Source organism: Lutra lutra, chromosome 1 (assembly GCF_902655055.1).
Source record: "Lutra lutra chromosome 1, mLutLut1.2, whole genome shotgun sequence".
Lineage (NCBI taxonomy): Eukaryota > Metazoa > Chordata > Mammalia > Carnivora > Mustelidae > Lutra > Lutra lutra.
This window is the reverse complement of record NC_062278.1, coordinates 56,005,196-56,019,541: the sequence shown is the minus strand read 5'-3', so window position 1 is coordinate 56,019,541 and position 14,346 is coordinate 56,005,196. Positions and strand designations below refer to the sequence as shown.

The 14,346-nt window shown below is 38.9% G+C and overlaps 1 protein-coding gene across 17 annotated transcripts in view; it reads right to left on the bottom strand.

Moving 5' to 3' along the window:
* BBX (BBX high mobility group box domain containing) overlaps positions 1-14,346 on the bottom strand; it is a 274,710-nt gene that overhangs the window by 25,227 nt on the left and 235,137 nt on the right. For all 17 annotated transcript variants that reach the window (XM_047723582.1, XM_047723591.1, XM_047723575.1 and 14 more), the window contains 3 exons: positions 7,731-8,739; positions 6,605-6,743; positions 3,421-3,569 (listed from right to left, as the gene is read on the bottom strand). In XM_047723582.1, coding sequence (XP_047579538.1) covers positions 3,421-3,569; positions 6,605-6,743; positions 7,731-8,739 — 1,297 coding nt within the window. The remainder of the gene's footprint in view (positions 1-3,420; positions 3,570-6,604; positions 6,744-7,730; positions 8,740-14,346) is intronic.

Here is a 14,346-nt window from a genome sequence, read left to right as displayed (position 1 = left end):
CAACCTTTAATTTTGTAAACCTGCTTCTTTTATTACCACTGTGATTTTTTTTTTTTTAAATCTCAAATCCATAATCATTGGAAATTCCAGTCTTAAAATATAAGCATGGACTGGAAGAAAAATGAGGACCGACAACATGTTTGATAATAGGCTAAGGAACAATGTGAGAAGACTGAAGAGATACAAAAGGAGAAGTGAAGTCAAGGGTCAAACTGGGACAAAATTTAAACACTCTAAGTTAAACTCAATTAACTTTTTCTCCGTGACCCTACTTATTCTGAAAATTACTATTCTGTAGAGCACTCTGACTTCTGATACTTTTATAAAAAGTGCTTCATACATTAACAATATACTTAAAATAATGTGTCAAAACCTATCTCTTAAGTTACAATGAAATTTAGACTTAGATTTTAAAGCCTTCATTTGAACATACACAAATAACAATGAGAGATAAACCGGAAAACATGGCAGGCTTGGGTTGCCTCAGCTGAACGGCACCAGAAGTTAGATGGATTTCAATTTAGTAGGTCATTTGTTCTTAGAAGCAAAGGGAAATTCTTTTCCTAGGTCATCGAGTCTGCCTCCTATTCTGTAGCCTGAGCCCAGTCAGAGGAAGGTGGCATTTAGTGATTTTCATCCATTTTTATTGTAGAGTTTCTGACAAGACCCTTTACACAGACATAAGGGGCAGGGCAAAGATGGTGGAGGAACAATGGACAGGAAGAGACTCCTTGGAAACAGAGATGTAAACAAAGAGGCCACTGGGAAAGCACAAGTGTAAACCTCAGCAGATACTATGTTGCTGAGATCTAGAACTGTATAAATGCACACAAAACCATTTCCTCTCAACACCATTTCAGAAAAACTCTATACATTTTATATAACCTGGAGCAGCTAAAAAGAAGTTTGTAGTACAAGGCAGGGGAGAACAAATAATTGTTGAGTGATAAACACAAGAGAAACTATACACAAAACACCAAATTGTTGGAGAAGAAATGAAGTTTCCTATGGACACGTGCTCTTTTGTTAATAAACTAATGATCTCATATACACAGTTTTTGCTTTGAACAATTCATTATGCAAAGGTGCAAAGAGTCTAGAGTCTAAGGAAACAATCTTCCCTATCCTCTAAAGATCAGACAATTACACCACAGCTGGTATGATAATTTCATTAATAACCTGTAGGACAGTACACTGGTGCTGCTAATGCCAAATTACAATTAGTTACAAATACTATTTCTTTAGTTTGCTAAACAGAGAATATATTAGTTTCTGCTTTACTGTAACTGCATTTTGCTCCAGGAGTCAGAATGCAGAGCAAAATCCGGTCTTGAAACACTCTCACCTACGTGATTACTGATAGACTGTAAGGACCCAGTGCCTTGGTGGTTTGAGAGGCGTTAGCAGAAGAGTTAAGATGATACTCTATGAGGTATAATCCAAAGCTCCAAAAAGCTATTTCACATCGAAAGAAATACTGTTAATCTCAGCTGGGAGAGGAAAAACATATAACAGATAACTAAGACCCAAGAGAAGGTCTCATGAAAATAGATCCTAACTCAGAGTTTTATAGCTTTACAAAAATAAATCTATTGTTACATTCCCTGATAGATAATTTGGCCAACTTCAGGGCTTGAAAATGAACGTCTCAAACTACCAGGAGTGGAGGAAGAAAATACATCCTGTACATCAATCAATTAAGTTCCATTTTATTGGCTTGTCAGGTATTTATCAGCAACTTTAAATCCAAGAATTACAGGAGCTCAAGGCACCTGGCATCTTTGGGTTCGTGGACTCCTTTGCCTATTCCTAGATGTCTCCAGGGCACAAAGACTGTCACTCCATTTGCTAATCCATTACAGTGCTCAGCTACCTACCTGTCAACAAGGCTACTTTATTTCTTTCCTACTTATCTTGGAAGATCTCGATACAACCGTATTTTATTTTCCCAGATGAGCAAACTTGGTGATGCAACATTTCTTTTTTAGTTCTTTATTCACTAGATTTATTTTTATTGACCACAGAGGAAAAACCACGCTAATTCTGAAATCACTTTTACGTTCCTCTCTGCCTTTAATCACAAAGGGGGAATTTTCTTTAACCATACAGATCTACCTTGAGATACAGATCTCAAAGCGACCCTCCTCAGTTGTCAACTGCAGTGTGCTAAGGGAAGTTTTAGGTCTTGAGGGAGAAAGGTTTAAGTTTCTTCAAAGAAACCATAATTTTTCCTCGACCTTATATAGTCCCTCTAAATCCATGAAATTATGTCTGCCTATTAATATTTACCTCTGATCATTATCCACGAATGTTAGAATTTAGCAAGATTTATGCAAAGATATGTATCATATTATATCTATCCATCCATCCATCTAAAATATACCAAAAAAGGGTCTGATTTGACATGAAACAGGCAACAGGTAGCCACTTTTGTAGGGTAAGTAAAAAAGTCTTCCATTAAATGCTGCACGCCAACAGAAACTCGGCCACATTGAGTTCATCATCTCTCCATTCACTGTCCTTATAGGAGATGAAGAGAATGAAGTCTTTCACACCTGTATGGAAAACTAGAGGTACTTTTCCCCACCAATCTTGAGACCTAAGTAAAATGAGAAGACAAGTTTCTCAATGAGAGCAGTGCCGCCATTTTGGGCAGGACAACCCTTTATCATGCTTGAATGTCCTGAGCAGGCTACCATGCTGAGAAGCCCAGCCCCCATCCCCCATATAACGGTGGTCTCACACTCTCCAAAACCCCCCTCTGAGCTACAGCGTTGCCCTTGATGAATGCTGATACCCACCCAAGACATGCTGATAATTTTGAAAGCTTCCCTGATCTCCACAGGGAAGAATCTGATATTTTTCAAAATGAATATGCTTAAATAATATTTTTCTAAACTTAACAAAACCACTTTTAATGTACTGATGGAGGAGGATTATTTGCTTTTGGCTTCATTTTCATTTGGTTCAGACTGTCGGTAAAGAATGGAGTGTTCTGATTAGGCACATGAAACCGTTTCACAGTCCCAGAATCGAACCTGTTACAGATACAGCGAACAGAGGAACTAGGCTCAGCCAGCAGTTTCTGCTCAAGAAAAGCTCCATATCTCCAAGTTAGAATTCTGGAGAGCAGGAAGTCGAAGACCATGTGTAGCACTTTCAAAACAGCCACACCTTTCAGGGCAAATGTGAAGGCCGAGATGGCAGAGAACAGAGGCTGAGAAGATTAGGAGGGAAAGAAGGGAGTGAGAAGCAAGGCAGGAACCATACTAAGAATCCCGGAAAGCAAGCTAAAATTCCAACTGGTTACCACATCACTGCCTCAATCTAGATCCAATTACGTATCTAGAGGGAGTTGCAGAAGCACAGAAGAGCAGAGAGATGCCAGCCTCTCAGCAGGAGGCATAGCACACATCTAACCTTTGCTGGTTTTAGTCGGTTCTGAAGACATGTTTCCAGTCTTCTTCTTTTTCCTTGGGACAGGTACGCATTTCCGGTCAAATGTAACAGGACTATATTGAGGGAGGCTGTTGAATTTTTTTTCAAATTCTTCATCCAGCTTTGCTGAGCTAGTAAGAGAAGGGGGATTGCATCGATCAGCACATGACATAAATATTTAAACAGAAAATGATATAAGATAGATTTTAAGATATTCCATTTTAAAACAGGGTCCCTGAGAATTAGGGCACTGTTGATAAATTCTGTGCAAGGACAAAAACATCTGTTCAGAAATGCCTGAGAAGAGTTATCAGCACAACTTTCTCAGTCAATTCCCATGAAAGGTTATCTTATTGCCTTAGAAAAGCAGAAACGTAATTTAAAATATAAGAATATTTTTGAAATTCTCTCCATTGGCACGGACATTTTTCATTAAGTTCAGTACAATACATATTCCATCCAGACAAGTTTCCCATTCTAAAGGTTCATATGTATGTATCTACATTGGCAAGCTTATTGGTAATAGGGTATAGATCGGTATTTCTCTTTTTAAGAAAATATTATTGACTACTACTTGATTAAAACATATCCAAAACACAAAGAAAACAAACAAAAATTCTGAATATCAGAAACATTCCTGAGAGTGGACCAGGATGATGATGAAGCACTCAACAAGGAAAGCCAGTTTTCAATGAACACACTGGCAGAGAGGCAGCTGTACTTTAATGCAAACCATGATGACTTCAGAAATGGCATCAGCAAAGTTGGGAAATCCTTGGGCTGCATCTGCCTCTCTAAGGCCCGCACCCAACCATGGCAGCATGCCTGCTGGATCCTTGCTGAGACTTATTAACTAAGATGAAACCTAAACAGATGGGAGAAGCTATAGCAGAATGGCTGTGTGTCCTGGATGCAAAATGGAAGGCATTCTGGGAAGAGAGCAGCCTTGAGTTAACTTACAAGAAGCTAACGGCTCATGTGTTAGGCTGCTACACAGGGGTTGTATTTGAGTTGTGTCGCCTAAAACTGTTCTGTCTGGAGGAATATACAAGAGTTGGGCTGCAGAGACAAGATAGTCCAAAGACCATCAGAACGGTCAATGGAAAAAGGCCGTTACTCAGTTCTATCAAAGCAGGGAAGAAGGTAGGTGGGAGTGACGCTCGGTCCTTAAACAAAATTCTTTTCATCCAGTTCAAAGACATTTATGCTAATGGAAAATCAGACAGTAACCAGATACTATCAGAAAGGGATCTATAATTTTGTGAATTTCTCAGATAATCTGAAAAACCAGAAGAATATTAGGAAAATGCAAGCTAGGACTCATAAGATCCCTTGGGGCTTTCTTTTCTTTTCTTTTTTCACCTAGAATACTCACCTATGTTTTACTTGGGGACGTCTATAAGTTAGAACTGCCAATACTCAGTGAATTTTTCTCGGCTACAAACAGCACCTTTTCTGTGATAAAGGGGTTAACATGCTCATTTAGGAATCTCAGAGAAGACTGATAGGAACTAGATTTCTCACTGTTCATCCACTGTGTTGGTGTGTTCTAAACAAAGCAGACCCAGTCTAATTCTGACAGGCCTATATAAAGGGGAGGAAACAGCAAAGACCAGAGATTTACTGTTGATGAAAGCCTGCAGAAAAACCAAAGTCCCAGTTATATAAATGCGCCTTCCTTAGAAATTAATAAAATAAAAACAACCCCCAAACCAATCTCTTTTCAGAGACAGATTTTCAAAAGATTGTTTCACTTTTCTTGTTCCCAAAGAAGACTGGAGGAAACACCTCTCTCACAGGGTCAGCTACGTCTAATGGAGGCAACAGAAAATTTTCTGCTGGAGAGTCTTAAAGCCTGCTTTATTCCCCCAAGACTTCATAATGCCTGCAGTTGAGACCTGCTCCTCTCTGCGACTAGACCCACAGGGCACTGGTAGTTCTAGAAGGTAAAGAGCACCAGTCCTGAACTCAGTGGTCCCATTTTTAGGAAATTCTGCATTTGAAAATACCATTTGACAATAATAAATACAAGAATTTTCATGTAACTGTTTAAACACAGTGTAGGCAAAACTAACGAACTATTCTGGACATTTAAAATATTAGAAAGGAAATACATAATTATAAAAATATCACCTTAAAATAAATAATCCTGAGAATTTCACAACATGAGAAATAATTTCCACTCTCCTACTTTGTGATAACGTAGAGCCTTAGCATTAACCAGATTCTAAAGCACTATAACTTCCGAGGGGGGAAAAATTATTCCACTAACAGAAACGCAAATATTTATGAATAAACCAAATACAATACTCCCAATGCATGGAATTTGCATAACTTTAAACACACTTATGAAAAAATATGGAAAATATAAAGATGTACTTATTTCTATTGAATGTATTCTTTTTCAAATGGGGCTAATAAGAAGTCTCGAAGGGTTTTTAAAATAGTACTACTGAATATGCAGATGCTTTCCACACCAATATAAAGCACTGAATCTCCTAACAAAATGTTTTATATTAAGAATCTTTAGAATAACATTAAAAATGAAATAATTCTTAATGATTTTATCTTGATGTATGTTATTTACTTGAGACTGCATTTCAACACATAATTAATTACTGAATATTCTCTGTAGCAGGAGAATAGTCAATTTCACATTTTTATCTTACAGCAATAAAACATGGTTTAAACAAAAAAGGTTAGATAGAGGTAGAAACATAATTTTATTTACCTTACATTTTTGAGCTGTCATTTTATAAACACAATACATAACCTTTAGAAATATTAAATAAAATACGTCCAGTGAGCAAAATGGGCAAAATGTAAACATGCTTATAGAATATCCACTGTAAACCTCAGATGGCAAAAGTGTGTCCTGGCAAAATTAAAGGATTTACAATGTCACACCATTAATACATGGTGGGCCTCAATTCAAACTCAGGCTTACATCCAAAATCGACATACTTTATACTAGACCTAAAATGAGAATGAGTGTCAGTCACAGAACCACGTTACCAGCAGGGAACATGTGATACGCTAGATTTCTGTTCTCTTACTGTGCTCGAAGACTAGAAGTGCTGTATGAATACTCACGAATAAGCAGTTAGAGATTTATGTTTACACTTGGGTTCCAAGCAGTGTGCTGACTGTGCTCACAGGCACTTACCTAAGGAGAGAATCTTCCTTTGACTTTGTCTTCTTGAACTTCTTGCTCCCACTGGTCCCACTCTGGTTAAACGTCCAGCTTTCTTCATTCCAACACCCTTCATGGTCAGAAGAGTTTCCTTTTCCTGAGCTTCGTTTCCCTAAGGAAATTTAAGGGAAAGAATGCAGTTTGTATATTGGGATGAGGTTGCCTCGTTGACCCCTCAGGTATCATTTGCACGATGCTATTTGTAACTGTTTCAATTTCAGAGTCCTCCAAGTGGTTCATGACAGAATACAACACACAAAAAAAGTGTACAGTCCTGAGATCAGTTGGCCTGTCATAACTCAACAGATAGTGTGTGTACTGTGTGACTCCAGAGAGACTACTACCAGTTTTTCCATTAGAGATTCAGACTAAGGTGCAGAAGCCTTTTGCTGGTAGGCATTATTAATTCTAATTTCCCCAAGACTTTATGGGAATGATATCCCTGGAGAACTCTGTACTCCCAAGGATCTTCATTCAGGTCTTGTTAGACCCATTACTCACAGATCTCTGAGCTGGAATTTACCTTGGCAAGAGGTAATTCCCTAGCCAGATGCTGTATTTTAAAACAGACGAATTTATTTAAAAAACACTCTGTGAAATAAAGGTGTACACATGAACTGGTTTAGGGTTTTGAAGAGCCCTTCACTTTAGTTTAAGTTTTGAGTGCCTAATGGAGAGGGCTAGATAAGTTATTTGCTTTGGGAGCCTATAGGTCAACATTCTGCCAAATATACTTGCTTGATTCAGGAAATTCTTTCCATTGGTTTTAAAAAACCAGACCAAGAGCTCCAAACATGCTCAGCTGATCCTCCAAAACGAGAAGCCAACCCATATCAGTTTAAAAAAAAAAAAAAAAAAAAAAAAAAAAAGGCTTGAATTACTTTGAATCCTAAGAACTACCCACAAAAAGAATATAAAATCTCCTCAATGGTGTAGGGAAAATGACAGATGTATATGAACTACAAGCCACAAAGAACTGTACAAACGTAAAATATTGTTTTGCAACCACACTGCTCTCTATGGTGGTGCTTCTCAAGGAGTCTGAAGGAGAAATCGGCTAGGTTTCCATAGTCTTTTCATTTTTGCAGAAGTCACTTACCTCTGTCAACATTAGCTCGCAGAGAGGTGAGCATGCCTTCAGACACCAGGGTTTTATAAAGAGCACCTTTGCAAGAACGCTCAGATTTCCGGGAGCCACAAGTCTCTATTTTTCTGTGACAGTCACTGTCCTCAGGCTTGGCCTGTCCCGATAGGCTGGGTGGTAACACCTCCTCCGTGGGGGTTAACGGTTCTGCTTTTATACCCTCTGGCACCTCACCAGAAATGTTCTTGCTGGCAGAAATACTAATAAAATCTGGAGGTCTTGACTCTTTGGTGGTGTCTGAGGATTTTTCCTTTGACATTTTCTTCTCTCTTGATTTCACTTTTTTCTTTGGTGGCTTGACATCCAAAATGCTTCCCTTGCCACTTGAGGATGTGCGGACCTTCTTGCGAGGGGTTGCTCCAAGTTTCTCAATGCCCCAGTCTCCCTTTGCAACAGCTTCAATGGTGTAGATGACACTCTCGATGTCAGACTCTGAAGACTGCCTCTTTTTGCAGGTCTTCTTGGGTGTGGATTTATCATTTCCATGTCGATCCATTTTGCTTTTCTTCTTTTTCTTTTTTAGCTTCTCTGGTTTGTTTAATGCTGTGGGATCTTCAATGATCATAATTCCATGTGGATGGCACATGTGATCCTTTCTACTGGGAACGTCGCTTATTATGATCTTGCTACTGGCAGAATAAGAAAAATCGGGGAAGTGACTACATTGTTGATCTTCCTCTAGTTCTTCCTTTTTAATTTCTTTGGGATCTTCCATTTTTATATCCATTATATCCTCCATTTGCAGCTCCTCAAAATTTCTTAGTTCCTTGGAATCTCTCATGTTTTCCTTAGCTGATTTTTCAAATTCTGCTTCCTTCTGTACCCTGGCTTCATCTGTTTTCTCCATTTTTATTTCTCTTTGTTCCTTTCCCTTCTCCAATTCTTTAATTCTTCCACCATCTGATTCTTTCGCCTTTATTAGCTTTGAGTCCTCCATTTTAACCCCCTCTGATGCCAGACACATCTAAACGATTCGGACAAAAATGGGAGAATAGCAAAAATATAGCCTTATTATGCTATACTTGAAGTTAGCTTAAACTTTTTAAGTCCACCCCTCTTAAAAAATAATCAAAACAAACTTTACAATGATCAGTCCACTTCTGCCAAACTAATTTAAATGACTCAAATTAATAAAAGGCTTTAGGCAATTTCATTAAACTCTAGACAAGCATATACCCAAATGCTCCTTTTCCAGTTTCATCAAAGCTTTTTCTGTGAAAAGACGATTTGGGAGAAGGAAGATGGGCTCCAGACTTGGATGAAAGACTGGAGGTTGAGTCTTAGTTTTGCTACTAGCTTAGTTTGTGGTCTAGAATGAGAATGAGATGTTTCACCCTTACTGCTCTGTAGTCTTTGTTTAAAAAAAAAAAAAAAAAGGATGGTAAGAATAGTTGTCTCAGAGGATCCTATGAGGTCTGGAGAAGACAATATACTGATGGCAATTCTGACTAAACAATCCCCAGACTGTTCAGATGTTTGCCTTTTTGTTTTCCTTGGGGAAATGAGAAAAACAGCAACATTTTTTACCTACCCACTTGAAATAAAAAATGAAGAGATGACTCATTAAAAGACTACAGAAAGTTTTGGTTAATGAAAAAGACGCGACAGTCCTCAGATGCTGACAGATACAAACCTGAGGATCGCAAAAGTGCTTTAGAACTAAGTGGTGGTGTTTCCTTTTTTTTTTTGAAGAGTCACTGACTGGCAGACTTGATCTGATCTGACCTTGCTGACCTGCAACTTCTGACCAGAACTAATGTGAAATTGCTTAATGTCTTAATTCCTCACACGTAACAGGACTCTTCATATGCCTTTGCTATCAGAATCTTCACGCATTTGCATTATGTCCCGAGGGAATTAACTGCATAGTGTAAAATGCAGATACTATATCATTTTCCTAAAATCTGAAAAATTCTGAATACCAAAACACATCTGGCGGCAATTTGGTTTTGTTTTTAAACTCCCCAAATTTTACACACAGGACCTTAAAGAAAACTCTTGCCATCTTCCTAATCCAGCTCCTAGGTACCTCAAAACTTTAATCTAAAGCTATTTGCTGAAATGGGAAACTGCAGCTTACTGTAAAATTTATTTTCAATACCCAGGTTTTCATTCATAAACATTCCCTGCAGGGCTGCCGAGTGCCCAGCCCCATGCAGGATCCTAAAGATGCAAAGATCACCCTCAGGGCTCAGACTTCCTTCGTGGGGACATGGTTAAATACACTGAGCAGCTTGGAACGATGGTAAATATGGGACCTGTTATTGTTGCCTCCCTTGGGAAAATAGTAAACAAAACTGAAATAAGCCAGCATGCACAGCACCCTTGCTCTTTCTGCAGCAAAATCAAGATGAAAAGATGAGAGGTGGCACCATGATTCGTGCATGAACCTGGTAGCTGATGTGCCCTGACCTACACAACCACTTCTGCCGTCAAAGTAACATCCGCCATCATTAGTCTGAAGGAACTGAAAAGCCAGCAGCAGAAGCTCCATCAAGTCAAACACTGCTAGTCTTTAATAAATGGGTTAATTTATGTAACCAAAAAATAATAATAATAATTCAAATATCAGTAAGTTCCTCTCTCTGCCTTTGAGGATTCATCGTGAGGCTGATGACGATGACTGGGCCAAGGGCAGCAAAAATATTCTTAGCCATCACTCATTTTACCTATTTTGTATTAGCAACTTAGAAGAAAAAGAGTATTGGGATTTCTGAGCCCCCAAATCAAGCACATGAGTAAGAAACTGGTACTTTTTAAGAAAAAAATCACCAGTTTATCAAATGGCAAATTATTAAATGTTAAATCTATAAAACTCATTTTTGAAACAGGTTAGACATTCAATTAAATGTCAGATCCTCTTTTACCTCATTTCCCCCCTTAGTACTTTCAGTGCATCTCAAATCTTTCTGTGAGAATTATGATTGGTAAGTCTGAAAAAAAAGTGGGGAAGGGGAAAAGGAGGCAGATCATGCAAGTTTTTTTTTTTTTTTAAATGAACATGAGAAGAGCACCCAGCCCTTCTTATCATTCACAGGGAAGATCCAAAATACTGTGGATTCATGACAGAGCTATCTTTTTTGGGAAATCTCATAAGTTAACTTTTAGACCTTAGCAAATAACTATGAATACAGGGAACTTCCCTTTAGTAAACCTTACCACACACAAGATCAAAGCAAAAATGTTATTTTCATTATGAAACACTGTACATTTAATTTTCCCTGCATGTTTTACTCTCACCGGAGAATTTGCTATTTTGCATCAATTTTGAAATAATTTTTATTTTCCTTTCTCGATTATTCTAGCCCTTCATGAATAACTATCCCACATGCAGACAGCGACTATGTTAGTTCTGCAAAGAAGATCTGAAAGGCGTCCTCAATGTGGATTTTATGGTTTTGCAGCCACTATCACTCTGGTGACCTTTAATAAGTCATTCCAAGAGCTGTGTCCCACACGGACACTGGTTTTTATAGTGGTATGCCAACAGTTTGTATTTGCATAGGTTCATCTTAGCAAACCTAATAATACTTCACAAACTCCATTCTCTGCTTCAATATATTTCAAAATGATTCTCCTCATCACCCCTGATAGGATTCTACAGCTAAGAATGAAATGGAACAAATGCAGACATTCACTCTGGGGACATATTCCAGGAAATAGCATAATATTTCTTGTGGAAGTAATTACACCAGGCACTAGTCTAGTCATGGCTTACCTTCCTTGTTTCTGGCTCTTAAAAGTACCCCCCCATAGAGGATGTTAATCCTAAATTGTAAGAAAAATAATTATATTGCTGGAAGTAAAACTATTAAAATAAAACAAAAACTCCAAGTCTAAAACTACAAATCATAGATCTCGCCAACCAAAACCCAAAACAAACACAAATCAGACTCTCAGAGTTGGGTGTCAGTCTAGGTTACCTAATTTAACATCCTTCCCCATGCAGAAATTCATTTTACTACAATATTCCCAAGACTTAATTATCCAACTTTTTGCACAAAGACAGTGACCATATTAGAGGGCTGTTCTCTCTGAAATCTTTAAAAATTTGAGGAAAAAAACTATCATTCTGTCAGTACTAGTTGTTCCCTGAAGTCACATGAAGTAATCCGCTTTCTCTCATGTGACAGACTTCCAAAACCTGGAAGACAGGTGTTATGTTCCCATAATAAATCTTTTCTCCTGGCATAATGTCCCAGTTCCCTTAACTGCTCATCACACATGAAGGCTTCCTGACTTTCAAAAGTTGAGACCCTCTTATCTACATGCAGTCCTGGGGTCCTGAAGCGAGAACTGGGTTTTATATAAGCTGGGTTCAGGACCAACTACCACAGTGCTTGCCCAAGGCCCCACTTTGACTTGAATCCATATGAGGCAACAAAGGCTGAGAAATGGGCAACGGTATTTGCTCTACTGCGTTGTTGTGATCCAAAAAGTATAGACACAAAACTTAACATTAAAAAACTTCTTAAGGGCTGGGGAACATGGATCTTTCTCAGAGTAAGCTCCTAGTCTTCTGTAAGCCTCCAGATGAGAAGTGGAACTGCCAACTTGTCTGCGGATAGGGACACACTTATCTTCTAATCGGGCCCAAAGATAAGTCTCTCCCCTTCCATTAAGAAAGAAAGAAAGAAAAAGAAAGAAAGAAAGAAAGGAAGAAAGAAAAGGAAAGGAAAGGAAAGAAATCAGGTCAGGGCTTCTAGATGGCACAGTCGGTTCAGCGTTCAACTCTTGTTTTGACTCAGGTCATGATGTCAGGGTTCTGAGATTGAGGCCTAAACTGGGCTCTATGCTCAGCAGCGAGTCTGCTTCTCTCTTTCCCTCTGCCTCCCACCCCCGCATACACATATATGTGCTGGAGCATGAGCACGTTCTCTCATTAAAATAAATAAACCTTAAAAAAAAAAAAAAAGGTTATACTTCTGGCTTGTACTGGGGTTGTGGTCAATGAAAAGCCTGGATTTCTTTACCCACATAATGTGCTGGGAAGCTTGGTCTCTCCTCTATTTTTTCCACATAGAAGTGAGATTTTCCATTTTTCCTTATATAGTTTATCCTTTTGAATGCTGAATTACATTACTTTCCATCTCTGTGTTATGGACACATTTGCTAAAGCTGCTTTTTATGTCTTCACCCAAATCTTTGGTCATGTTGAACAGGAAATGGCCAAGGACAGAGATTTCTGGCAGACTTTGAGAGCCCTTTCATCAGGTTTATTTGAACATTAATGAACTTCAGCAATCAAAGAATGTTTTATAATCCAGTCTAAATTCCACCCCCTTTTGTTCACAAGGACATCGTAAGATTATGTGTCAAAAGTCTTGCTGAAATCGATATAGTATGCCAACAGCATTCTCAGCCTGTTTTATAACCAAACCAAATGGAAAATGAAAATGGCTTGTTTACCAGGCAGGGTCTAATTAGGAAAACAAACAGCCAAAAGCATATCTAGCAGAAGGAATTTAATGCAGGGAATAGGTTGGTTACACAGGTCACCTAGAACTGAGATGCATAAACAGGAGGTTGGTGAGGCAATCCAGGAAATAGCAACAGCAGGAAAAAATGGGGGAGGGAGGTCCCCAAAGGAAGAAGGAACCACAGTGGGCCTAAGTGGAGGAAGCTGAGCATGTGGAAGAGATATGACCTTTGCTCTACTCCCAGTCCTCCTCACACCCCCCTTCTCTGCACATCCTGGCCTCACTCTTCCCCCCAGCCCCGATTTTCCCATCAGAGTCTCCCACCGGTTGAACCCAGCTGGAAATCAAGGGGACACAGGCACCCAGGAAAGGCAGTCTGCAGCCACCAGGGATATGAACCACTAGAAGAGACTCTGGAATAGCACATTTGAGAAGGACCTTTCGGGGGAGACTAATTCCCAATTTTTATATTCTCTTCTAGGAGTTCAAACATTTTATTATCAGAAATAACTTTCACAAGTCTCTAGGAATTAACAGCCTGTGCTTCCACATAAAACAAACAACTCAGGAATAGCTATGGATGTAGTAACTCTTAGAAGATGCCATCACTCTTAGTTAGGAGCAAATTCTATCTTGAGAAGCCATTTCAAAATCCACGGATTCTGGAGCCAGACTGCCTGGACTGCATGCTGACTCTGCCCCTGATTTGCTCATTTTCTATAAACCTTTCCGTGCCTTAGTTTCCCCATTTACAAAACGTGGACGGTAATAGTATTTCTCTTAGGAACACTGTGAGGTTCAGTGAGCTGCACATGTACAGCACCTGAAATAGTGCCTGGTAGGGAGCAAGAAGAAATGTATTCTGACAACCATCCCTCTGCAGCTTATGCCATGCAGAATGAATATGAGCTATGGGCAGAAACAGGACCAGTCCTACAGATATCATTAGTAGCACGTCATCGCCCTGGTACACTAAGTACTGTGCTCCAGTTTCCTCATTCTAGGGTTGAATGATTCTGTAATTGGGAAAAAAAACATATACAACAAAATTAGATGCAAGATCTTAAATCAGTTATCTTTCACGAAGCTTACTCTCATTAAACACAGAGTGAAGCTCAGTTCTACTACTGGGTACAAACATCTACTTTTAG